The 27,922-nt window shown below is 38.6% G+C and overlaps 1 protein-coding gene across 2 annotated transcripts in view; it reads left to right on the forward strand.

The window, feature by feature from the left end:
* Positions 1–252: 252 nt before the first annotated feature.
* The window catches only part of DCTD (dCMP deaminase), a 31,605-nt gene continuing 3,935 nt past the window's right edge, over positions 253–27,922 (forward strand). The window contains exons 1-5 of one of the 2 annotated variants that reach the window (XM_083834851.1): positions 253–405; positions 13,996–14,107; positions 15,509–15,644; positions 25,030–25,146; positions 26,684–26,780. In XM_083834851.1, coding sequence (XP_083690977.1) covers positions 374–405; positions 13,996–14,107; positions 15,509–15,644; positions 25,030–25,146; positions 26,684–26,780 — 494 coding nt within the window. In that variant the 5' untranslated portion in view covers positions 253–373. Of the gene's footprint in view, positions 406–10,188; positions 10,338–13,995; positions 14,108–15,508; positions 15,645–25,029; positions 25,147–26,683; positions 26,781–27,922 lie in introns of those variants that run through there. The other variant, XM_083834850.1, reaches the window with a different exon arrangement.

Genomic DNA, 27,922 nt, shown 5'->3' on the forward strand with positions numbered 1-27,922 from the left:
ATCAGTGGAAGGACTGTGCATGCCGCGGGTAACTCGGCCTCCAGTCAGGCTGGCGGAGGGTCCCCTGCTCAGGGTGACGGCCTGCTGCTCTCAAGTGTACCACGCCTTATGGTGTGAGGGAACTGCCATCCGCTCTGGGGAATCTCTGTCGTTGCTAAGAAAGTTGCATTATGATACTTTGAAAAATTATGAGGTGTAAAAATAACGATAGTCTCATTTTCTTTCTAGGCTAGATCTTTAGACTTCTGTTCTAAGGATCCTTACTACTCAGGTTTCCCTGCAAACCTGCTCAGAAGCCTTTTGAAGAAGAGCTGAGAAAAAGCTGAAAAGATTTCAGCTGAAAGATGAAATTCAGAAGCTAGAACTTTTTTCCATGCCATGGCACTTTCCAAATGATGGCAACCGGTAAGAAAATTGAAAGTTTAGGTCCCACTTACAACGTTAATTTAAAAAAAAAAAAAAAAAAAAAAGTCAAATGTGAGAATAAACATGTAGGATTAAGCTATTCTGACATATTCTAAATTTGGGTTAAAAGAGATAAGCTTGTCACAGTGTGCTCCCACAGAAGTTCGGGAGATAAGATTCTTGAGACTTTGATCAGTTTTGGCTGATCCTGAGCTGTCATTCAGTGGTTTATATCCCTGGAATATATATATATATATATATATACATGGTTACAGTATGTTCCTCCTCTAATATGCATGGATCTCTGCTCTTCAGAAAATAAAATAGTTGAAGCTCTTTTATAAGATAACAAATCAAGATTAAGTTATTGGATAGTTTAAATACTGTTTATTATTATTACTTATTTATTTGCTCTCTAGCAGTCAGGCAACACTATTATGGTGGATTTCTCCTTTATCACTTACTATATCCCATTTCCAGCACATCTGTTTTGAGCTATAGCACATCTTACTTATTTTTGTTCTGTGCATTAATGTTTGCCAGCAAGTGGTCATGAGTACAACAGAATTTCTGTGCAAGCAGTCGGTACTACTGACAGGGTTTCCTTGGTCCTTTTGCTGTTGAATTATCAGGAGAATAGAGAGGAAAAACATTTTTAGAAAGCTGTGTTGGATGCCAAGTAGAAACAGAAGACTTCCATGAAGAAACCTTTCTTTACTAGGTACCTGATGCACTACAACTAGCTAAATACAAATAGCTTTATTAATATTCCTTACAGCTTCAGGCTTTGAGAATAAAAGCATTAGCTCTTATGGACCGTAGTAGTTCTCATATAATCTGCAGCTCATTTCTGCAGCCATCATCTTTCATTTGTCAGCTCAGAAAAATTGACAAACTCAATGTAATGTCTGTTATTGACTGCAAAAGCTGCTATTTTCCTGGTAATTATCTTAGTTCACGCCACAAGTCTGAATTTAAATGCATAATTCAAATTCTTTTGAAGTTATGAGATTTTAGCCATTCCATTCCTCTGCATTATGCTTGACAAATTTAGGTCCTATTTAACATTTCTAATTATTTTTTTTTTTATATTCAAGGAAATTACACTTGTCAAGCTATTCCATAAATACATAATTTTGCAGTAAGAATTTACTCACAGAAACATATTGTCGTCTTCACATAGGCAGAAATTATGAGTCAGCTCCCTTCCCCAATAAATTATTTCTTCATTTGCCTTGTGACTTAAGGGACTTTCAGACTCACTTGGCTTACTTTGTAAAAGTAGTTAAAATTCACTTTTTAACTACAAAGTCTAGAAAGAATATTTTTTTTCTGTAAATGACAGCTCACATTTTCACACTAGCATTTACTGGCTCAACCTCTAAGTAAAACATCAAATATCACAAGGTTAGAAATAAATAATCAGAAATGGTAATTATGAAAGCACTGTAGAAAGAAGAACTTTGATAACTAATAGTATAATTAGCAACTGAGAAAGCAATGGAAATTAATGTTGACAAATTGTCCTTTAAAGTATATCTGGAGTTGCATTTCTTTGCAAAACTGAAAGTAAATCTGTTTTCTTGTGAAAAAAAAATCTAAATTTGGAACCAGAATAACATCATTAATTCAAAAGACAGCTTTTTTTTTCTTTTTTCATTGTAAAATCCAGAAATGTAGCTTTCTAAATACAGTAAACAGCCAGTCCGTGAGATCCATTTGGATAAGAACTGAATTTTAAATTAGTCTTGAATTTGAAATGTAGGCTTGTAAAATGTAGAAATATTCTAGCATTCCTGCAAAAAGGTGAGGTAGGTAATCTGATGAAAAATTATGGAATGGTCAGCTTAGACTATGACAAAAGTACAAGACTTTGTAAGAAAACGTGGGTGCTAACATATAGTGTATATATATGTTAATGTATAATATATAATATAAATAGTATGTAATTGTCAATTATAAGTTAGTGATAGCTAAGATTATTTTTTTATATTTTTAAAAAAGCTTTGAAAAGAGACTCAATAAAATTTTGCTTTGCCTCTGTAATTGGCATGTGATTGTAATCAGAATGTGATTGTAATTGGAAATGCTTGGGTATCGATGAATGTTATCTTCCTGACTAATGTAAAGTTAAGCAATGTAAAGGGGAATAACCTGAAATGAGGTCAGAGTTCCTGACAATTTTTTGCAGCTGATTTCTGCAAATGAGTCACTCAGGAATTTGTCTTGGAAAGGTAGGAAATGCCACAGACTATACAACTGTAAGACTCCAGCATTCTACTGCCTGCCTGATGAAGTGAACGTAACCACTGTATGGGATATACTAATGAAATAAAACATCTGTGGGTGTAGTTTCTTCCTAAGCTCTAGCAATTTATGTGTGTTTTATATGTAGAATCATGAGAGGTTATATCCCTCATACATTTTAATGCTATCTAACATAACTCTTACTATTATTTTTATTCATATAAAAAACAAAGTCTTTTAAAAGTGCTATTTAGCTCTCATCTCTAAGATGTCTTTCAGACACAAGTTTGTAGGTTAATTATATATCAGATTTTTTAAAAAATCGTTATTGTCTATTTTTTCTATGTGTCTTGTATTACAAAAAAAGAGTAAATAATGAAAAATATTTTACCTAGTCATAAACATTACGGATTACATCTTTTATGGTAGTATTTCATCGTATCTTCATTCTCCTTGAACATGGAAGCATCTAACTGTCTTTGTTGCCTTCCATCGTATCTTTTCCCATTCTCTTGTATCCTTTCAAATTCTGGTAACAAGAATACTGAATACAGTATTTATGAGATGCTAATGGCAATATCTCACCTTGCAGTGTTTTGGAATAGCACAAAAACCACAGATACAGAGTTTATTTTTATTCCTAGTAATGTTATTCAGAGAATATGAATTTAACCTTATGTCTTGGCCAACAAATCTAATTCTTGAGATTCTTCCCAGGACTGGGTTAATGTGTGATTGTCCACTAGAGAGCAGGCTGAGACCAACAAACCCATTTTGTTCTTGTCATAAACTGACTTTGAACCCAGGTGTCTTAATGTAAATCATTAGTACTTGAAAGCATTGCACCTTCTAGCTTCAGCTGTGAGTATATATACTGCTATCAAAGTTGATGGATATAGCTTGTGAAGCTTAGTGACCTAAGGTGGTGATAATAAAGTATTCTGGAACCTGGATAACATTTTATTCTGTCAGTATGGTTTTCTTGCTCTGGTGACATCAACTAATTTGTACTGCTTTACAGGGAATTTCTGTATCCAGCTTTTTAGCCAGAGTCTCAGTTTCCTTAAACCGCTTTTAGTTTTTTCTGTCAGACTGAATTTCTTTCAGAAAGAAAATATTGCTCAGTATTGATTCCATGGTGCTAGCTAATTTCAGGTTCTTGTACTGCAGATCATCTGAAGCACCATTCAAAATCTAAAAGAATTTTCTAATGCAAAATCCACAAATAAAATAACTCACATAATATCACCCAAAAAGAAAAACCTCCATTTTCTAATCCTTTGAAAAACCTAAGGTCAAATTAACAGGCTCTTTGCATTTTTACCCTAAAAAGTTACACTAACAAGGGTAAAGAGTTTTCAAAAAATCCATAGAATTCTTATCATTTTTGGCCTATTTTTTATTTTGCTTGTGTAAGACATTCTTCTTCTGTGGAAAAATGCTGACCCCTGAGGACAGATACACCAGTGGAGAGATTTAGAGTTCTCCTTGCTATTCTCCCTACAGAACCTATTATAGGGGTATATAGGAATTTTTGTAGAAGTAATAGAGAGTCTCTTAGTTTGCTTTCCTGTAATTGAAGAATATCACATTTCAATTCCCTTTGCTTCCTCAGTTTTGAAAAAATAAGTGCAAGTGTTATTTTAATTTCTTTATCTCCCTAGGCTGCTGTGAAGGCTGGCCTCGAAAGACAATTTTTCTTCAGTACTTTGAACCCTACCAATACTCTCTTGTATTTTGAAAAATAAAAAATGAAAATATGTAACTAATGCCTGTCTTCTCTTTGCACAATCTATAGTCCTTCCACCTTTGAATTTGTTAACGATTCCTTCTTAGAAGATCACATCCTGCTTTTTGCATCCTTTACCTAATCATATGTTTTCTATAGCCCAAAGCTGCTGTGGCTCCATGCTAAAAATTCCTCATTTACCATACACTGTTTTTGCTGTCTGAGTCAATACCTTTCTAATGTGAATATGCTTTCATTTATAATGGTTTCAAAGGTACAATATATATATATATTTTTAATATGAATACAACCTGAAAGATAAAAAATCATGTTAGTAGAGACAAATACCCAGGTTGGGTTATTTCAGCCTGAACAAATCATGTTTGTCTGATGTAGACAACTAAAAGCAGAATCTCATAATGGGAAAGTGCCAGGAAATCTTGAGAAGGAATCACACTGCCAACTCTACTTATAAAATAAATTAGGTTTACTAATGATTATATTTCCCCTCGTATCTATAGACGGAGCGCAGAGTTCCTGTTCTTCAAAGCTGGGATGTCAAATGTATTTCCTGACAGCTCCAGCTCACTTTTCATTATTGATAAGTTAAAGCATCGTGGCTGTTAGCTGCTCTTCGGTAATTAGTTCAATGAGTTTAGGAAACAGCCAGAGCTTGAGTAGGAATAGATGAAAAGAACTCACATATAATATGATGATAGTGGCACCTGGGCTCCCTCTGCCCTGCTGCCAAGCGAATGCTGGGACGTCATAAAATGAAGGCTCTGTGCCTTCTGCTGCACAGTTCGCTTGCTGCTCTGTCCTAGGAATTGAGCAGTTATTACTGAAGACAGGAAATACCTCTGGTGCTAATGGGTATTTGGGGAAATGGGAATATTGGCAAACTTGGAAGGCAAATAGGTCAAAGGGATCTCCTCACACTGAGGTGAGGAACAGGACAAAAATAGGGTGATAACAGCAGTTCTTTTTGTTTCTCTTAACTTAATTTAATTCTGCTAACTAAAGAGGTGTATCTAAGAATCCTGAAATACTTGTCTATTTTTTTAACCATGATCCAGAGGATACCTGAAAAGGTAACTGGTATCTTACCACAGGATGGGTTTAGCATGCTTACTTAAAACTGTCCATGCTAAAGCCCATATAAAGATGTAAGAAAACGATTCTGTACAGCAGCTCTTATATGAAGATATAAGTATTATCACACTGTAACAATGAAATCTGAAGGTACAGCTAAGATAAATGACAGGAAATGATACACTGAAATTGAAGAACTCTCTATAGAAGAAAGCTAAAGCTTACCATAAACAAAGAAAAAACTGAAAGGAACAAGAAGAAAGATGGAGAGAAAACCTACCTACTGAGGTAAAAGAAGAGAAGCATAAAAGGAACTTTTATCAAGGAGGAAAAAAAAAAAGACTATGTAAAGCAAGCCAGTTCCCTAGATATGAAGGGATACATGTGTTCAAGATTATTTATATGTGATGGCAGAGTAAAGACTTCCTTCTTCAGAATGTGTCTGATGCAGTGAGTACAGATCATCTTATAGTCCAGCTAGAGTTACTACAAGTTGATGCATTGTAAGAGATTTTGGGACTTAGGCAAAGTTCATGGAAGTAACGTAAAAAGCCACTGCATCATGATAGGAAATCATGGTAAAGTGGAAGGTACAGAAGTTGAAAATAATCTTCTTAGTTATCAAAAATAGCCTTGAATAATAAGTGGAAGGTAACAGAAGAAATAGAAAGCTGTGAAGTACGTAGGCAGGTGCTGAATACAGAAGCAGCATGCCAAGAAAGTGAAATATTATATTGAAAGCAGAAAATTAATTTCTCACTTCTAATTAGGGAATAACTGTGATTATGACTAGTATGGGTGGGCAAAGAAGGTCATTCATCTTTTGGAAAAAAAACATGAGGGTTGCCAAAAGACTTGCAGTCTGAGACTTTATATCTCAGTTTACTTTCCCAAGGATGACCTAGCAACGTTATCTGGGATTTATTCTTGATAGAGGTATGAGAAGAGATCACATGCGGTATCACCTGTTTTTCTAGCACTTGTCTCTGTCCTGTCAATTATGCCACCTTGCATAAAACAGGGAATTTGGCTTGCAAAGGTAGGTATGAATGGAACAAGGAATTTAAAAAGTAGAGGACTGATCAGAGTCATAAGTAAAAACATAAAAAAAAAAAAGAGAAAGCAGCAGCAAATAAGATATAGAAAGAACAAATCTAGCTGGAGAATATACTGATATCAGAGTAATGATGAGGCGATCAGGACACCAGGAAGAGAGTATTTGCCGATATTGGAATGGTCAGTATGAATAAAACAAGCAAACAGTCAGAATTAGGAAGAACAACATACGTTCTTAAAAATTTTAGGTGAGATGAAAAATAGCTGTGATGCTAAAAATCGAACAGAAGACTGTTTGTGACCCCAGTGAGAATAAAGCGCAAATAAAAGGCAGATCTCAGAGAAGACACTTAGCTGCTATCAGCAATGTGAGAAGCTGGATTTAGGGAGTTGGTAAACTGTGGAAATTTTGAGTCTGGAGGACAGAGAATGTGATATTCAAAATAGATAGTGTTAGACTTTGACAGGAAGGAAGAAAACTTAAATCTAGCACTCAATCCTAGGTAAGGTAATATACAAATCAGCAAATCTAAAAATAAAAAAGAACAGATTTCCATTCGGCCTTGAAAATCACAGAAATACCTTAGTATTGCATGGATTCTGTCAGAGATGCTCATCATGCACAGTTTTACTGACTGCATCAAGTGTTTTTGGCATTCTGTGTTCACAAATCTGTGTAACTGTAGGCATCTAAACACAGACCTGACATCCTGAATTTTGGCACTTGAGTTTGTAAACAGTGGATTTGCAACAGGCTTTCACCTGCACCAAATGTATCACAATATCATCCTACTTAGTTTTGATCAAAGGATGGTAATAATTTAAAACTCCTGTAGCAATTCTGAAATGCTTATGCTCCCTATACAAAATGATATGTTATACAAATCTAACAGGTTTTTGCATTCTATTAATGGGCTGGTTTACTAACAAGCTGTTGCAGCTAACCCTGTTTAGGTCTTCCAGCAAGAGGGTTCCATCAATAGGAGTTTGTTCACAGAACAAAGCCTTACATTGATACAAATGTCATTTGATCAGTGAGGAAGTCATAAATTCACGATTAAATTGGCTATAGAAATTGAGAAGTTCAGCATATATGAGCAGCTGCATTTGCATTGAGTGTGTTCTCAGTGTCTAAGCAAGTACGGAAGAAAAAGTTTAACCCAAGTAGAAATTCGTATTTGGAAAAATATTTGGATGATGAGACACCTAAAAATGACTCCCCTTCTCTAACTATGAAAATTATCCTGTCAGCTAGATGTATTTCTCTGAAAGACGGGTAAGAACAAGATGTAAAGAAATAGGCAGATATAGACATACTGTTGTATTTATTTGACTTTTTTTTTTCTAAATCTAGTAATTAGTTTCTGAAAACATTATTCTATTAGAGAAAAAAGCAACAATTCATTAGCAATTTCTTTTTACTTTTCTCTTAAGTTTTGAGATTGATTTTAGGGTCATCTAGCAAACTGTATGCTCCATAACCTGGCCAATAGCAAACACTACTCTCTGAGTAAACTTATGTATATGCTACATTAACAAAGTTAAAAGTGTGTGTTGGCAAGCAGCAAGAATATGGGGAGAGAGTCTGAAACCTGGAGAGGGTCCGAAACCCCAAACTCAACTTAGTTTGCTTTTATCAAAACTGACAAAAGATAGAAGATGATCATTTCCTAAGCATTAAGCTAAAAATATAAATATCCTGACAGATGGTTATACATTTAGCATGTATTTCAAAGTTGTATTGCTTCTCATTAAGAAGAGCATCTAAAATATTTGTATCAGCTCAGATTGTTTATTGACATCTATACAGCAAGTTCATGATACTCCATGCTCAGGGCTTTCATCTATGAAATCAGAGACAACAACAACAAAAAAAAACCAAACTATAAAAGAGTACCTGAGGTACTCCATGCTTTTTCATATACATCCTGCTTCTGTGGAACAAACAAGGAATGTCTAAGGAAGGGCTAAAGTGTCAGATACAAAATTAGATGAAATTCAGCCTATTTGAGTGCATGCCTTTCTTAACAGGGGCTTTGAGTTAGAGCATTCCAATTCTATCACAAAGATCTGAATGGTCCTGAGACAGATGAAGGAGGCAAATAGGCTTCTAGATCACAGTGTAAGACAAAGGTAGTGGAGATGAGGATTCAGACAATTAGCTGCAGAGGGGCTACAAAGTAGGCAGACACCAAAAAAGTCTTAGTGAACAGACCAGGCTGCAGGACTTTGCCCCATACCTGTAGGAAGACGAGCTAACTGCCCTCAGTGCAACCCTATGTTTATACCACAGTGTCCTGGAAGCTGGAAAACATAAATTCAAGGCAGGGAATAGTTTGTGAGAACTCTTAATCAGTGTTCACAGAACAGAAAATCCATCATTCACTGCATATGATCAGCATATAAGCACTGTTTTTGAAAAGTTAGTAGTTGTTATGGTTTGCCCTCAGAATCTTAATTATGAACAATAATAAATATGGCATAGGCAATCGTAGCACTATTAATTTTAATTCATACTTCAAGAGTGCAGAAACACATACACAGTTAGTAGCAAACTTTTTGAACTGCATTATGCTAAATTTTTCTCCAGATTAATTAAATGAGTGCTCTTTAACTCTCTTCGTGATCAGCTATAATCAGGCCTTTCATTTCACCTTCAGACTCATGTTTTCCTGACTGATGCTACTTTCATTAAATTTCTTTTCTTTTTCTTGCATTTAAATTGTTCCTTTTCATGAACATTAGTTGTCTGTATGAAATTGTGAACACAGAACTGTTACAAACCAAAATAATTATGTTTTCCACTCTGAGGGCTGAAAAACTTAGAAAACAGGCTGCTTATGCCAAGTTTTCTCATGACAACTAAATAGGACTATCTGTAAAATTAGGTAACATTTTCATTCTTGATGGCTTGTCAGTTGTTAACAACAACAACAAAAAAGACAGCTAGCTGATGCAGCGATCTAAATATGAACGTATTAGCAATGCATATCTCTGTTTTGATCACCATTGCCTCTCTTTTTTGGGATGGTTTCAAGAATAGCTATGACCATGGTGGGATCCTTGACTTGGCCACCTTCTCACAGCACATGTTGGTGTACTTTACATCACTTGGTATACTCACCTGTGCAGTTTCCTATGCATTTAGTTAGCATGTGGGGACTCTAAGGACAGCTTCTGGGTTAAGACTACTGTGTGCCCAGTTTCCCAGAAATGCCGTCTTAGCTTAAGAGGATGGTTTTTGATGAGGCTGCAGGAAACAGTTATTTCAGCTGTGTCTGGTGACCGCGTTCAGGACAACAGTACAGTGCAAGCTGCACAACTCGTGTGCTCAAACTTGTGTCAGGGCTGCCCTCAAAGGCATTTTTCTTTTGTGCATCAGTGAGTTTGTCGCACCTGTCGCTGTTTACAGTGGGAAATGAGTTGGACACACACGGATGGATTTGGGGAGGCTCCTTGTGATGTCTCACAGCCCCGTAAGCGCAAACATCAGTAACTTGCTCCCATTCGAGTGCCTCCATAAAGGCGACCAAACATCCAGAGTGGGCAGCCCCCGGCCGGAAGAACACAAACACACCACGCGAGCACACACATTTATTTCGCACTTATAACTCGCGCGTGGCCTACATACACGTTCAGCTGCCTAAACACCTCAGCGAACTTGTCAGGCCCCCGGTGGCTCCCCGCGACATGGCGGCGGGGCAGCCCGCCTCCCCGCCCGCCCCTTTCCCCGCCCGCTCCCGCTTTGGCGCCAACGGGCGAAGGCGAGCGGCGGGATGAGCGCCCAGCGGCCCGGCCACGTTAACGGGTACGGCTCCAGCGCCTCCTCCCGGGCACGGCACGGCCACGGGGGCTGCGGCCCGGCTGCCGGCCGCGGCCCGGAGGGGGTGGAAGCGGGGTGCCCCCGGCCCGGGCCGGCTGCTTTCGAGGAAGCTGGGCCCGGCTCTCGGCCGGGGAGCCGCGGGGGCAGGCCGCGGGGTGCTGCGGGGGGCTGGGTGTTTCTAGAAAGCGCCTGCGTTTAGGGGTATGGGGGGGGGGGGCTCGTGGAAAATCGGGGTGTAGTTGATTTTCAGTATCGCTTCTCGGTGGGGAAGGTTTGTTTTCTATTTCTCTCAAAAACTTGTCTCCCAGTGAGGAACATGTAACGATTGCATCCCAGTACGCGTGGGGGAAAGGTGCCGAGCCTCGGGATGACAGGCCCACTTGATAAAACACCAGTTGCAAACAAAATGGGGAGCCCTAAAGGAGTTAGTGCTGGAAGCCATCAAACACATGTATCCCACGTGGCCTTGGGGGAAAAAGACTGTGCCTAAAGGCGCTTTTTTTTTTTTTTTTTTTTTAAATACCCTCCCTCTCGTTTACCCTAACTGCTGCAAGTTGAGTGACAAAATATTGATAGTTGATCTTCAGGAGCATAATCCATCCTGAAGAAAAAAAACCAACGTTATAGTTGGAGTATAATGCACATGATATCACAAATATGAAAGCAGCAGAGAAAAAAAAAAGAGAGAGGAAAAAAAAATAGCCTGATACCGTGTTGTTCCTGAGTTGTACTACATTGTTGTGTAACTGACCACCATAAATCTTTTTGAAATGGTGTATTCTGTTCTAGGATCCTCGACTACATCTTTCATTAAGGAAGACTTTTTATTTTTTAGTAGTTGAATGAAACTTCTTCCTTTTTGAGACAGCGTGTTACAGTTTGCTTGAAGCCTGGATGGATGCAAAAGAGCTGAGAACAGAGGCAATGTCCTTTAATTACAGAATCTTTTTCTCTGTTTGCCTTTGAAATACAGTTTATGCAGACTTTCCTGCAGACTATAAATCACTGTAGAATTTGAAGTTTTTTTTTCTTCTTTCTTGAGTGGTGTTATATTCATGGCTATTACTTCCCATTACTTTTATTCATAAGTTCTTATGAATTATCACGAGGATAAACCTTATTTGCTTATTTTACAGCCAGCTATCATATTTTCTAGAATAGCCTTTATTCATGCAATTCTAGAACTTATAAATGAGTGTGAGGAGGATGACCAGCAGCCCAAAATCTATAAACTTAATTTTCCTCTGTGTGCTTGAGTGCTAGCCAAGTCCTTGGCTTCTGCTCAATCAGAAATGAAGTGTTTTATATCCATTTCACACTCCTGTGTTCCTGTGCATTGAGCTGAGGGAATTATCTAGCCAATCATTGTGATGTTAAGTAGAAGTAATTGAGTAAGGGGTTTTTTGTTTTGTTTTTATGTTCCCTTTGATGTAAGCCTTCTGCTCATTTTTCAGATATGCTCCTCTCCGTGTTAAGTTGGTACTCCGAGGGACTTCCACTTACATAGCGTTCTGTACTTATAAGAAAAGTAAATAGGGGCTTTTGTTTTTTTTTGAATAACTAGGGTTGCTAGGGGATAATTTAACAAAAGGAGACCTCAGGATCTCTTATTTCAGAGTACTATTGTTTTTCTGGAGAGCTTTTCTCAGAATGTTTTATTTGCTGTAGTTCTGCATTGAGTCTTAAATGTCTCTGCTGAGGACTCTCTGAAGACATCATTGTGAATGTCACTTAGTTTGGAATGTATTAGAGTAATCGTTTGAAGTCTGCTGGTGTTTTGGATTGTGTAAACCTGCTTTTGTGACATTTTTTAAATAATCACTCAAATCAGCTTAAGTACTTTTTTCGCATTTTAATTAACCTGTCAAAGTTCAGTTTGGTATGGAAAAATGGCAAGACCAGTAAGGCAAGCCTTAAATTTTTTTCTTTCTGCTGTGAACTTGTTCTCTGAACACTATTCTTTGTTAGTAGGATACCATTCCAACCCTTTAGCTGAAATGATTCAGGCCAGTTTGGGCATTCACGTTTTTGTGTGCTTTCATAATTGACAGTTTTTCACACTATTTACAGTGTTGTCAGTGTGAGAGGTGTGCTGGTTGCACAGAGAATGTACGTTTCTCCCACCTTATACTGAGATGATGGCCTCAGTGATAATTCTCATTCATTCCACGGAAAAGCCAAAACTGCTTAGTTGTAAGGTGTCATATACAAACAACTCAAAAGCAGCAATTTAGTTTTAGTAGATAGCACCTTTGTAGTTTTATCATTCATGTACCAGCAATCTCTTCAATAAATAGTGTAACCTCAGTGTGACAAGCTAACTGCAAACCTCAAATACATGCGATTCTTATATTTTTTGTTATAAAAACCACAACTAACAAAATATTTGTCTTCTAATGTTTGTGCTTGGAAGGCGCTGGTACTAGAGTGGCTACAAGATGTCTTGCTACTTGCAATTGCCTATGAAGTATTTTTCTGCATGGCTCAACATTGCTAGAAGGGTGTCTCAGTCTCCTTCCTCTTTTTCCTAAAATATCTTAAGCTGTAGTCCTTGGTAAGAGGGGCCCAAGAAGAAAAGTACTGCACCCGTTGTATTTTTATAGGCTATTTACTGTCTTGTATTTGAGATGTTCCATGGATCACTGGAGAGCTGTTAGAATTGTGACATCACTTTGTTTTTCAAGTGTAGCAATGGTAAGTGGGATCTGGGGGAAGCTCATTTGGATTCAATATTTTCCTTGAAATCTGCTAAGCTTTAGTATATTGGAGGGGAGAGGGGGATGTCTTTTCCCTCTTTGAACTGGAAAGCACAGAATTTTTTCTTATGCTGTCCAAGCAGCCTTTCAACCATAAGGAGGCAAGAGAAAGTGATGAATCACATCCCCTCTGCCTCTTCACATCCCCTTTGCCTCCCCCAAACAAACCCCCAAAAAGTATGGAAAGAAACTGCTTTTCATGCCACGCTTATATATTCTAAGGGAAAAATTCTTCAATCTATCTCGTATCATCTTTTAGGAGGCTTTCATAAAGGGCATAATCTCAAGAGCAACTTAGCAGGGGCCTATCAGAATAGTTTACAAGGTCAGATTGTTGCCAGTAAGTGTTGCATTGAGAGGCAAGCTCACGGCTATAATTGTACAGACAGAAAGGAAAGCCTGCACAGGAAGCTTCCAAATAGAAATCTAACGAACACTTGTCGTAGGCAGAAGTACAAAATAGCTTAGATTAGAGGCTTGCAGTTAGCACAGTCATCATAAAAAAAGATTATGTTGTTTGAGCGAAAAGAATGCCAGTACATGATATACCTGGATCTTAGAAATATACAAGGCGTTATCTATCAGGGATAAATTGCTCTGTCTTTGAATAGCTCAGTGCTCTGAATAGCTCAGCCTTCTTATCTAAAACTGAAATTTGCAACCTCACTTGGGTGCCTTTCCCCTGAATGGAGATGTTGCATATATAAGTTCTTGGAAAGCACATAACACTGACTATTTTACTGCTAAAATATTGGTGAATACATGGTGGTCTTAGCCACAATCTGATCCTGGTTAAATTAAACTTGTGCACATTTAAAAAATACGGTCTGTAGTAACTGTACATACGTGTTGTTTACTGATGTTTGTATTTTTCCCATAAAATGTAGTTTTGGCAATGAAGCATCCTGCAGAAAACGAGAGGATTATTTGGAATGGCCTGAATATTTTATGGCCGTAGCATTTTTGTCAGCACAAAGAAGCAAGGATCCAAGTTCTCAGGTAAGGAGGCAATGCATAAGAGTAACATAACCTAATCTGTGTTGCACATCACATCAGATGCACAAGTAGCACTTTCAGGGCTTTGTTATTAAAAGTTATTTCAGTATATAGCTATTGAATTTTTAACATGGTCAGCACTTTTTGTTACAGAAATTCTCTTATTGGGTCTGACCTCATGTGTATAATTCTGTGTGTACGTTTGCAGCTTGGAGTTTTGTAAATCTTCTATGTCATCTTAACTTTCAGATGAAGAGATGTTTTCTTCTTTTTCTAGTAAATGTAGTTACTGTGAGAGGAGGATGTAACTACTGAAATTTTAGATTGTAATTTTTAAGACACAGCATCTCAGCAAGTTCCTTTTCCTCACCTGTAAGAGTATAAAAATTCCCAGTTGTTTGTTCTTGGGTTGATTTGAGTTGTCATCTAGTTTGGTTTCTCCTTCCAGTTCTCCTTGCCCCTCCAATTCATTGCCTGTCTCTCCATTTTTTACTTCTTTCATGTGCCTCTCTTGCACTTGAACATCGGTTGGAGTTGATAGATAACCTCTCCTGAAACATGCTGTTCTGCGGGGCCCAGTCATACTGTTAGTCTTCTTTTGTGTGACAAATGTCTGGAAAAAAATCCCAACAAAGCAATGGATTAAAATGCATATTAACAGCTTGCTCAATTACTTGCTGGCTTCTGTACGTTATGGCTCTCACTTCTCTGAATCATACTTACTTAGGACTAAATTCCTGTTACCCAAGTGCTGGTTAATAAACACATTGTATGAAGTAAAATTAATGCTGTTGCTGTTTCAATATATATAAAATATGGACAGAAAATGTAAAAATGGGGCAGTTCATCACCCTAAAAGTAGGGCTCCTGTGCAGACTTTAATAAAAGTAATAAGGGGTGGGAGTTAAATGGTCTGCTATTTTGGTGCATGTTTGCATAAACAAGCCACAGAGGTTTGTGAGCTTATCTGTAGGTCAGCACTACCACATTTTAATTTATCTTCCATCCGTTTTCTTTAGCTCCTGCTGCTAGTTTGGGGAGCTAAACTACAAGAAAACCTACACTTAGTACAGTTAGTTCTGTGCTGGTTCTGCTCCCTGAACGTGGTTCACTTTGTAGCCAGGCAAGGAATGGTGCTGGCAGACTGGTTTGGGGACTGCATAACCAGAGGGTAGCAGGCTTGCGTCTGCCCTGATTTATTTTCAAGCTCTGCCAGTTAGGTACAGTTGTGGCCTTGCTTATCGTAGCCTTGTTGTGCTCAAGACAGTGCGACTTAATACAGGGTAAAGCTTGTATCTCTTAAATTACATTTGTAGGACTGGCTTTTCAGGTTCAGGTTTTATTGTGCTTGTTGATACATTATTTTTCATGCTGTTGATACTGTATAAGTCTTATTTTATCTAGGTTGGTGCCTGCATTGTAAATTCAGAAAACAAGATTGTTGGAATTGGATACAATGGGATGCCAAATGGCTGCAGCGATGATGTACTACCTTGGACGAGAACAGCAGCACATAGACTAGACACAAAATATCCTTATGGTAAGGCATCTTGCGGTTGACAAATCAAGCTTTTGATGTCTGTGTCTGTGAAAGTTCATTTGGTAAAATGTCAGTCAGTTTTTCTTCCACTCACCCAACTTTGTTAATGTGCACGTGTGATATGTCAGGATAAAAATCACAGCTGTGAAAGTAAATGGAAAGTCTTCATGAAGGACTGAATTCCTCGTGAAATATATTCATGAATGGTTAGCTGGTTTGGATTATGTAATGAAAACTTGTAAATAGAATGCAGCTCATCAGCACACAGTCACAGTGTATGCAAATGATTGCTGTTTCAGTGTGTTTGTCTCCACAGAAATTACTGAGAGTGTGCACATGCAAAACAAATAATTGCGTCTAAAGTAGCGGTATTAAAATTGTAAACTCTAGTGGCTGTTGGAAATTCCAGTGTTCAGATGTTCATGGCATAGACAATGCATATTATGAAAGAGTTGAATTTTGTTTGTCTTGAAATATCACATTCTGTCATTCCATGCCTCTGTCTTATATGGTATGCAGTAGATCTGCCCTGCTACAGGTAAAGTGACTTGCATTGTTCATTTCAACCTATGATTTGGTTCACATGTACTAAATTGAGAGAATGAATGAAGAGCAATGACAGTTTCATGGTAAATATAGGTGAGTGCTGCTTCGGATCCGGTCTTTGCCTCTGCAGCAGGCTTAGTTTGGCCTTCTGCAAGCCTGCTTTGAAGGGTCCTCTATGAATATCGGTGGTACAAGGCTGTACTGTTGCCCCTCTGGGCCACAGGCTTGAAGGAGCCAGTGAAGATAACCCAGTGGACTGCCTCAGGCTTCACTCCATGAGGACTGCCTCTTGGGCATGGAAATGGTATTGGGAGCTGCCTTGTGGCCCTCAGTAGCTTATGTTGGGCAGGAACTGTGGTTAGGACTGATAAGGAAGGAGGGAGTGCATTCTGTCTTCCATCCCCCTTCATCTTTCTGCTTTCACACCAGCTCCTGCTGAACCTCTGTGGGATGAGACCAGTGGAGTAGGAAAAATGGGTATTAGGAGCTCCTTCGTGCTGTGCCGCATCATAGTCTGTCCTGGGCTCAGGAGTGGAAGGGGGAAGAGTCACAAAGCTGAACAAGAGCCCTGAGAAACTCTCCCTTTCCGCCTGCATTGGTGTGGGGAAATGAGCACCAGAATCTGGCCTTTGGAAAGATACTGACACCTCCAGTATACAGTATTTATCTCTGCCTACTAATTACTTTTTTTATTTTTTATTTTTATAACTTCTAAAAATTGATGTGATACAGAAATTAGACTTGTGTTAGTTTTGAAATTCCCTGTTTCATCCAAAGCTCTCTCTAAACACTGACATTACATGTTCCAGTTTCCTGTAGCATTGAAGTGAAAGATTATATGCAGTGGTTCAGCTCAATCAGTTTTGTATTTGAGTTCTTACAACTCCGGTACTTGTCCTTATTCAGTTTACCAATTTGCTGTAAAACCTCTAACATTAACTCTTAAACTTGATACAGTTTCATATTATTTTTCATAAGAGATGCATTGCTGATGGTAGGGCCAGCTCCTGCCAAATTCTAACATCTGCTCTAAGGCACAGCAGCAGTGGTTTTACGTACAATGAAGGTCCCATAACGGTACAGCGTGGTATGACTGCTCTTTATTTATAGGGTGTGGAAACAAGCATTAGCCCATTGATTAAATACAAAGTACTGAAGACAGAATATTGATTTTGGTTGAGTCGTAATGCTTGCTGTTAGGTCTCAGTTCTGAACTAAGATCAGCGTGGGTGGTCTTTGGGATGTAAGCATGTTCCAGGAGAGATGCAGAAACAGGGCATTCTAATATAAAGTTGATCAACTTAAACTAAAAAAAAAAAGTATGGATTTGTGGGGAATTTTAGCAGGAGATAACATGAGAATTTTTTTATTTTTAGTTAACGCTGACTCCAAAAGATGTAGAATGTTTTAGCATGTAAAAACCTCGTAACACGTTTAAAAAATGCACTAACCAATCTAACAGCCTGGAGAGCTGATTTCCTTTCTAGGAATTGGTCTAAGTAGCACCCTTCCCCCCAAAGAATCTTAGTCTTCACCTCATTAAAAAAAATCACAACTTTGTAACGTAAAATGTCTGCTGTGATGAATAAACGACCTATTTTGTAATTCACAGATCATTTAAACTCTAGCAGTTTCTTATTAATCTTGATAGCACAGTTGACAGACCAGACAAGTATATATATAAAAAAAATAATCTTCTGCTTTAAAAAATTCTGGTAGATGCAAGGAGACACATAGAATCGCTGCTAAAATCTCATTAAACTGTCATGTTTTCCTTTCTGCTTTTACTAATCATCACAGCGTTTGTGTAAATTGAACTTTTTATCCTTGACTTTTCCTGACTAGCTTGTTCGCAGACGATACAATCTTACTATGTGCTCCATTAGCTTATCATGGGAATGCTGGCACTGTATTCACTAGAGCTGCAATGTAACTTATTGGGTAAAGCTGATGACAGTTGTGCATGTACCACCACAGTAACCTGGAAGATGCCTTCTAGAGCTATTTTATGCGTCTCTGGCGCTACAGGAAAGGACTGGCGTTGAATTTGAGTGCTGACCTCCTTCCTGGTTTTACGTACTGCATTAGTTTAGGCATAAACATCAACTAACTTTTTCACAGGGTGTTTTGGACCACCCTGACTGGCTCTCTCCAGAACAAAGCCTGGGTGTTTCTCTGCAAATGGCTCACTCAGACACTGTTCCAGAAGCCAGGGTGGAAGAAAGGCGGTAAGAAAAGTCTCATCCTGTATGGACGTATCATGCAAAGCCTGCTGAGATGGTATGCTTAACCTTCCTCCCTCCCTCAGGCCATACTGGGGGATATGCAATGCATACTCTGTTTCATGCTGTGGAAATACCACTGGTGGGCTGCAAAAAAGCCATCTCATTTCTTTATGCACTTTGAACATACAAAATATGTGTGTGTTGCCATGGGACTCTGGAGATGTGGAGCCGCAAGGAAACCTGGGGCCAAGTGCTATGTAGTGCTGCTGGAGCCCCGAGAAGGAGGAGCAGGAGCCAGTCTGTGCCAGTTGGCCTCGGGGCCAAGGGTCAGTCCCTGGCCCTGTCTGTGTTTAGTAGCACAGACATAGCAGGGGATTGGGCCCAGAGGCTATCTTTGCAGAAGTGTGTTAGATGATCCTATAATAAATTTATTGAGCTCCAGCAGAACAGATGGGTACATTGACCCCACAGCTCTGATCATTTTCATTGTTTCATGGCTAGAAAACTTCCTCTTTCCATGCTAGATTTATTTATCGTTAATTTATACATTCTTGTGTATGCCAGCATTGTTCTTTTAGCGTTTCTTACTCTGTGCCATCAATGCTGCTTCTTCCTTTCTCCCTCCCCCTGTGCACTTACTGATAACAGTAATCTTTTGAACTTTTATTTTTTTAAGGCTAAACAAGTCCCATCACTCTTAAATTTTACTGCATCTTGAAACCTGTTGGCTTGAAATTCCCTAGTGTCTCAGTTATCTGTGTCTGCTGCAATATACGGTACGTTGTAAGCATCTAACCGGCACCCTGAAGTATGGCTTCTGTTCAGCTCAGTGTTAAGAAACAGGCTATGCTTGATTTAAGAAAAAAAAAATAAACCAAGGAATTTACTCGTACCTAAGTGTAATCTGAGCTGCTACTGAAAGAAAGCATGAAAATGTGGTAGGTAGTGCTCTCTTTACCTTAGAGAATGCAGATGTTTGCATTTGTACAATACTGGAATCCTGATGTGGATTGCCTGTACCCATATTTCACATTCCTTGTGAGAGTTTTGAAACTGATTAGAACTTTTCTTTCGAGCTGCAGAATATATTTGAACAGTTAAGTAGTATGGCCTTGTTATGTCAGAAAGTAGTTAGTGTTTTGCAGGATGCCATCTTTCACAGCACAAAATCAGGCTTTTGTTGCTTTGTGGGAACTGGTTCTTTCCAGGCTGCCAGTCAGTGACAGGAATGGGGATGTTTCTGTGCACACAGGAGAAAGGTTTTGGATACCTACTTTACTAAGATGTTATTAAAAGCTCTTCCTAAAGCTTTGTGTTCAATACAGTGTGTAGAACCTGCCTAATAATTAGACAGAATTCTGGCTTTCAGTGTCAAAGTGAGTGCCCTCTGTTACTGTTAGATGAATGCAAGGATTTGATGATGCACTGTTTCCTCTCACTGATCATTTAAAGTACTATGTTTTTCTCCTATTAACGTAAGTCTTCCCACTAATGCTAGTTGCTGTGCTCCTGTTATGCCCTCTGTCTCCACTGTAATCTAAGAACATCTATTTGACAACCAGTCTCCAATTAAGAGAGTTTTAAATTAAAATGACTGGCAAATATAGAAACCTCTAAGCAATAGAGAAAATATTCAGTAAATATGCTTACAAATATTTATACAGGTTCAGATATGATAAAATATGTGCTGTGGCAAAAAGTATACTCTAATTGAAGAGTACCTGCTGTGTAAAATGAAACAAACTGTTAGCAACATTTTGTCGTGTTAGGATTATGAGCTTTTCGTCATTTTTTTAAAGAGATGAACACTTGAACATATTCAGGCAAATGTTACTTTTGTGGAAGCTGTTATTTTGACAGCACAAAACTTGATAAGGCACTATGAAGAAGTGTGATGCTCTCTTTCCCAACTGGCAGTGCAAAGCTGAAGCTTCAACTGGAAGGGGGATCTATAGGAGACAGTCTCCACCTACAGCCACTCACTTTCTTGTCCTGCATGGATATCTTTTCGATTCTTGTGTCACACACCAAATCTCTAGAAAGCTTGGACATTTGGAAACACTGAAAGTAATTTCTCTTGTTCTGATTGTCCCTTAAGAAACAGCCCGGTGTTCTTGCTGAGATTTGAACAGACTTGGAGCAGTGTGGGAGGAACTGGAAAATGGGTTGGATTAGCTTAGTGCTTCTGAGATTCTGAAAGGGGCTTCCCTGGCCTGCCCTGGCAGATTTTGTGATGCTTGTAGATGGGCTGAGTAGGCCCCAGCTTCACTGCCCAGTTCTCCCTTTTCAGAGAACAAATTAGTGAGGTGGGGCTGTTCCCTTTTCCTGACTGCAGTCTGAAGAGGCTGACGCCAATGAAATCTGGTCATGTTATCCTTGCCTTCCTGCCCTGACCACAGCAACAGCTCTTCCTCTGACACACAGAGGAAGAAGGGCTGAGGGCAGCATCAGCCCTACATCAGTGTCCTGTCTTCTGCTAATGTAGTCACCTGCACCCATCCCCATGCTTTCGCAAAGGGTTAAAAAAAAAAAGAAGTCATAATTCTACAAATTACTGATCCATTGACCACTGTCCCCAAGGGATGGCACTCCAGACCCTGTGCTTTTCAGTAATATCTCAGTCCCTTCTGTGATCCTTGTTGTGTCAAGTGTCAGGTCCAGCGAGTAGAAAGTAACAGTAGAGGTGGAGCTTGGACAAAGACTGAATGGATGAGGGGCAAGAATGTCAAAAAGTGCAGATCTTACCAAAGGACTGAGGAACAAGTGGGCCAAATTACAGAACTCCCTATATTTATTTCTGTGACAGCTTTGTTTTGGAACAGAACCATATATCTGTATCAAGAACCTGTAGTATTTGTCAAGTTTGTTAATGTGGCAGTATAAAATCTTATGTTAATAAATAGGTCAAAACTTGTTGCATGACAATCTGTATGCATTTAATTGTATTCCTTTTGAACGTAACACCATATTTAGTACGCAATTTCTCCAAATTCCTAGTCTGTTTCTGTTAGTAATTAATCACATCAGGTCACTCCCTGGAGGCCTTCCTTTTGATTTCTTTTTAAAAGGTGACATGTTATGGTGGTCCCTTCAGGTCTTCATCAGGCATATAAGTCTTTTAACAGAATTAATAAGTATTTTGAATAATCATATGGTTCCTATAAAATCATTTATCAGAACACTTTTAGAAGGTGGGAAGAGTAGTTCTGACACTGCAAGAACGTGTTCATGGTAAGTGTTTAATTACTGAAAAATGACCATGAGTAGGGTTATTAGGGGTCGCCTATTTACAGGTAGGCTTAAGGATGAGTGCTATCTCACATACATAACACAAAGCAATATGCAATTAGAAAAGATAGAAACACAGTATTAATTAATACTAGCAGTAATGAAGCAGTCATTCCTCTGCTTTTTTTTCTTCCTCTCACGAACACTGTAGCAGGTGGTGAGAATGTCACAGGACACAATAACTTCTCGTTGCATGGTTATTTCTTCAGCTAATGAAGTCTTTAGAGAATACTTTTCAAGTCACTTTTCCAACATAGAAACCAGTGTTGCAGACCTAGTGTAATATTAACTATATGTGAATAATATTTAAAAAAGGAAAAAAGAAAAAATAACCCAAAACACTACTGACACTGGGGGCCCCCACAGGTATTGTAAAAACTCTTAGTTCTACCAGTCTGTTTAAATAAACAGCTTTCAGAGTTCTGAATGCTGTGCACCTGTGAAAGGTTACTGCAAGTTAGCCTCTTACTGTCTGAGAGAGAACAACATGTTACTAATCCTAGTTGGAGCTCTTAACAGGCTAGAAAACTTCGTAATACCCTAAATGTGGTACTTATTATACCCAGAGATTTTGAACTCCTGGATTTGATTTCTGTTTCCTTCAGTAATGCTCAATACAAAGTTTGGCAGGTCTATGAGATAATCTGTTACTCATAGAAATTTCTTATCTATAAATGGGTCAATAGTCAATGCCTGTCTGCCAGAGAGAGGGAAAACGAGAAAAAGGGGATCAAGAGCGATGGCAGAAAACCTGAAAATATTTGTCTGATGCCTGTACCTTCTTATGGACCATCTAACATAACACCTCGTACAGGGGCCAGTAGCAGATGTCTAGGGAAATGTATACAACAAAGACACACAAAATGACAGAACCCCAGAATAATAATCTTCCAAGTTCCAACTACTGAGACAGGATCGTTTTGTATTTAATAGCCCAGTAAACTGGAAAAAAAATACTGGAGAAAAAACATGACTTTTTGAATCAATGTAAATCTTTAGTTCTCAGCTCCTTTGTGCAGTAAGGGATATTTAGTCGAGCAACAGTGTGCATGCAAAGCCCACCTCCTTTTGTTTTTGAAACTAAATCCTGCCGGTTTTGTTAGAGACCCCGCTAATTCTTGTCTTGGAATGATTAGTTTCTACTTCTTCCTTGTTATCATTGGTCTTTTTTTGTCTCACCACTCTAGAGAGTTGTCGTTGCTCTTAACTTCAGATTGAATTAACATGATCGGGAGGCAAAATTTTTCCCTCCCTTACTCCAGCTGATTATCTTCTACAAGTTATTTTTGGCCTGAAATTGTTTTTGTTTGGGAGATTTGTTGTTGAAAATTTGCAGAATTCTGCAGTTTCTTAAAGGCTCTTTCTCCTCAGTGCAGGAAGGAAGCTTGTTGTAGTACTAATAATGAAATGTGTTTGGTTTTATGGCTGAAGATTTCTGAGTTTTAGTGAAAGAAAAATATTTACTGAAGGAATTAGGGTTTTTTTGACTTCTGTAAGCCTTTGAAAACATTCCCTCATCCTCCTTTCTGGAGGCCTTCGAGACTGGTGCCTGGGACGTAAGTATGTTGTTCAAAGAAACTTAAAAGTGATGGTTCTGACCTGTCAACACAACCTGGTTCCAGCTGCTGAAATTATTTTTCCCTCAATCTTTTGTAGCCCCAGATAAATAATTCTGTGGCTGTTTCATGTGAAGGTAAGATTACTGCAACTCAGTAATATATTTGGAGTTAAAAGTATTTTCTGAATCTTCTAAGTTCATAAAATTGTATATCTAACATACTTAATGGTACATGTTTAAAGTTGTGTGAGCTGATTACAATAGTAATAGAAATAATAGTAATAGAAATCTTTTTTGTTGTTAATTTCCTATTTTTTATGTTAGTTTCTGGCTTTACTGTTTATGAGAAGGTATGTGGGCAGCATAATCATTGCAATTCTGGGGACTGCTTGTAGGAGTTGATGCTCAGCCTTCTTTAGCAAGCGTTTGGTCCTTTGTGACTTGCCTACATGGAAAAGTTTGTGTGCTGTAAGTTAGGCTGTAAATTTCTAGTGCATTAGCTGCTACATAGAAAATTCCATGTAGACCCTTAGCACATACGGAAAACATTTCCATTCAGTTCTTGCATGTTGAAAGTGCAACACTCAGTTATTCTTTGTGCAGTGAGATCATTCACACATGGGGTCAGTACATAGTAGCAACTCTACTGTGAACCTGGGCTCTTAACTTTGCCTGTTTTAATTTTCCCATATATGCAAGGGAGAGGAAGACTTTTAAAATCCATTCTTCAAAATAAGCAGGGGAAGAAAAACGCTTAATGTTTCTGCACATGCAGGTCTCTAGATGAGCTCAAACCCACACTTCACTTCAGCACCTGTTTACGAAGTAAGTCAGGGTACCAGACAGTTTCTTAGTAGATAGCTGTATGAATTATGCAACTTGCTGTCATTTCTAGGTGTAAACAGGAGGTTCTAGCAGAGATCCTCTTTCCTAATGTTTTTTTTTTCAGAGTGGATGACATAAACTGAGCTTTTTTCACCTTTTTTTGAGGCACATTAGATAATGTACTGATGTGTACAGCATAAAAACCTGAACCCGAAGTTGCAACCTGTCCAGAAAGAGCTATTGTGTTATGGTGGAATAAGGCAGGGTTGTCTGTTTCTACCTGGGCTATCTCAAATCCATGGAGAAATAGAGGACTTTGTTTTCTTGCTTGGGAAGTCTGGCACCTTTTAATGAGCAGTAAACTCGCTTTAATATTAAAGCTGGGACGTTTTTATGGTTGAGTGTGTCTTGTGTATTCTTGGGGTGAGAGAATCATGCAGCAGCGCTGAGCAGTTCTGGGACCCAGAGGACAGAGCTGCTCAGTTTTACTTCATGATTCTCCTGCCTTTAAGAGCACACAGTGCGCTCTTATAACCATAAGAATGTTCCTATCTGTGCATGTAAACACATAAATGAGCTGTTTTATACTGGCAATTAGATTCTCTAGAGAGTTGTGAAGCTGTGAGATATTGCTTCACTTAGGGTGGTTGCAACTACTTGGCCCACAGCCTAAGGCTTTGTTGCCTGCTATAGGTGTTAGCAAATGGCAATGCTAATGTGCTTAATGATATCATTACTAATCGGCAACCTGGTCAGAACAATTGACCTTCATTGATCTTGGTATTTCTGCTTTTATTTCTTCCTCTGCCCTTTATGACAAGCTGTGCAAGCTATTTGCCTCTGAAAGGATGTAAGCAGTTATATTGTAACACTTTAATTTTAGTTTGACTGATTTATTTTAATGAACAGTATTATGAATTGTGTTTTTTTTTTTTTTAATCAGTATGCCATGCTGAATTGAATGCCATCATGAACAAAAACTCAGCTGATGTGAAAGGCTGCAGCATGTATGTTGCCTTATTTCCATGTAATGAATGTGCAAAGCTCATCATCCAGGCAGGTAAGGAGTAGTGCCAGCTTGATTTGTCAGGGTTGCAGAGCTGCCGTCTCGTTGGTATCTTATCACGGATGTATTTGATGTTAAATTGCTGCTGTTAGATCTAAATTAATTGCACTGTCAACTTCATAAGATGCTACTTGTGGAGTTTTTTTGCATCTGAATGGTGCCAAATTTTTCCAGTGCTAATTGCATCTTCTGTGATTCTAAGCGTGCTTCTAATTTAGGTTTGTAACTTCTTAGACCAGGAGCTGCCAAAGAACAACACAGGCTTTGCATATAATTACTGTCAATTTTACTGTGCTCTGACACATTGAATAGAGTAGGGCAGAAAGAAATAAACTTCTGCATGACAAAAGGTCTGTTGGGAGTATATACATGAAATTTTAATTTGAATGTGATGCATAGTAGATATTTGAAGATTTTAAAATATCTTTGCGCATAAATGTCATAAGACTTCTATGATCCTATTTAATTATGTCTTTCATTACAATTGTTATAAATCTGTGCCACTGCAGCAAGTGTGCTGGCCTAAATGTGTCGCCTTTTTCAGATTAGCCATATCTGCAATAGGCTTCAGTTCCATAAAAATCTCTGCTTAAGGCAGCGTATATTTCGCAGCCTTAGCATGGATTGCTATTCTGGGGAGTTCCTCTTGCCACTAATGGCCATTGGAATCTAGGAAGAAAGAAAGCAGCAAAAAGAATACTTCCTCATTTTGGTCAGTAAGGCTTGAAGTGAAGAGGGATGAAGGTGGAAGACAATCATATTCTGTATGCTACAATTCTCTTATTTACAGAATAAAAATCAAATGGTTTTCAAAGTAGATTCGCTGCTTGTTCTCAGTGTAGTCAGTCACTCATCCTTTTCCTTATGCAGCTAGGTCAGCAGAAAAATAGCAGTGTATTGATATGTATGGTATTTGCTAATACAGTAAGATATTGATAAGCTCTGAAACATTTGTAACTTCTCTTGGGTCAGCCTTTACGCTTCTCCTCTAAGTAGGGCACAAATCGTTAATTTAGGCATAGATCGTTCAACCATTTGAGACAATATGTGTTTATAAGGATTTGAACCTGGGACTGCAAGTTATTTATGAAATGAAAAACAAAAGAAAAAGAAACAACTATGCATTTGGAAGGGGAATGACATTTGGGGTTAAGTTCTTTGTGAGGAATTTCATCCATATTAGAGAAGTAAAAAGGCAAGTTTTCAATAACTTCTTGCAAAAATACTTAATTTCTAGTCCATCTATCTTACGGGTTTGCTGGCAACTTTTGGTTCTGGTTTTCTGTGGTAAACTTAGGTGAAAGTGGAGAAAATATTTTCTAACATTTTTAAGAGAACTGTTTTCCTTACACACCCCTATATACAGGTGCAACCTGTAATATTTGGGGAAGCAGAGATGTACCAGAGAGTTTTAAAGTATGTGGATGAGTGCTGTCTTTTCTGATTTTGTGCACCAGTTCTAGTATGTCATTACTTTTTATTTTCTTTCAAAGTAATCCTAACATTTTTTTTTTCTGTATGACCTTTCTAGGCATAAAGGAAATTATTTTTATGTCTGACAAGTATCACGACACTACTGAAATGACAGCAGCACGGCGGATGTTTGATTTAGCTGGTATTGTATACAGGCAAGTGAACTTTCAATTAACTTTATTTTTATTTTGGAAAGGAAGAAAATGGTGCGTGAAAGAGACCAACTTTAGGGCAATTGTTTTTTTCTTTGCATTGTGCAATGTTTTCTTCTCTGATAGCAGGCTTGCTCTGTATGCCTGCAAAAGATACTGGGTTGATGGACTGTTGCACCATTGTTTTTCCCTAGAGTATGGTTGAAGTTCAGTTTCATAACGTTTGTATGAGAAAATGGTCCACTTGGAGTATTCCTTTTCATTCCTGGACTTTTCTTTTGAGACTGCCAGTGAAATTGTGAATGTGATGGTTCATTTGTTACATTGTGCTCAGAGTCATCACTGACCCTGTTTTGAACAGGAGGTTTGATAAGATGACCTCCTCAATTCCCTTACAACATGAATTATCCTATGAGTTGGACTGAAATGACCAATTTATTTTGTATGGATTACCTGATACTTATTGAAAGCTTAGTATCTTCACGTTGCAGTCAATTTAGGCAGGTATCAAACCAGCCAAACGAATATAATTATTGGTGCCTATAGGTGTCCAGTCTTCTTTGGTCAGCTTTTCTTGTGATAAAAGTGTAAAGCATGGAATATTTGCCTTAAGTAAAAAGACTAGGATTTTTAAAAACGCTGGCAGAGATACCTAAAGACAATCAGGGTCAGGATTAAAGGGAAGGCAGGGATAGGTGACATTATAGTGGGGGTCTGCTACAGGCTACCAGATGGGAAGACCAAGTGGAGGAGGCCTTGTGTAGACAGATAGGAGCAGCCTTGCATTCACAAGCTCTGGTCCTCATGGGAGACTTCAACCACCCTGATATCTTGTTGGAGGGGCAACAAAGCAGGGCCTTCTCCCAGGAGAAGGCTGAGATACTCAATGACTATTTTGCCTTAGTCTTCACTGGCAAGAGCTCTGGCCACACCACCCAAGTCACAGAAGGAAAAGGCAGGGACTGGGATAATGAAGAACAGCCCGCTGCAGTTCTAAAGAACCTGAAGGTGCACAAGTCCATGGGACCTGATGAGATGTCCCTGAGGGTCCTGAGGGAACTGGCGGATCTATCCATCATATTTGAGAAGTCATGGCAGTCTGGTGAAGTTCTCACTGACTGGAAAAGGGGAAACATAACTCCCAT

This window comes from Anser anser, assembly GCF_964211835.1.
Source record: "Anser anser genome assembly, chromosome: 4".
Classification (NCBI taxonomy): Eukaryota; Metazoa; Chordata; class Aves; order Anseriformes; family Anatidae; genus Anser; species Anser anser.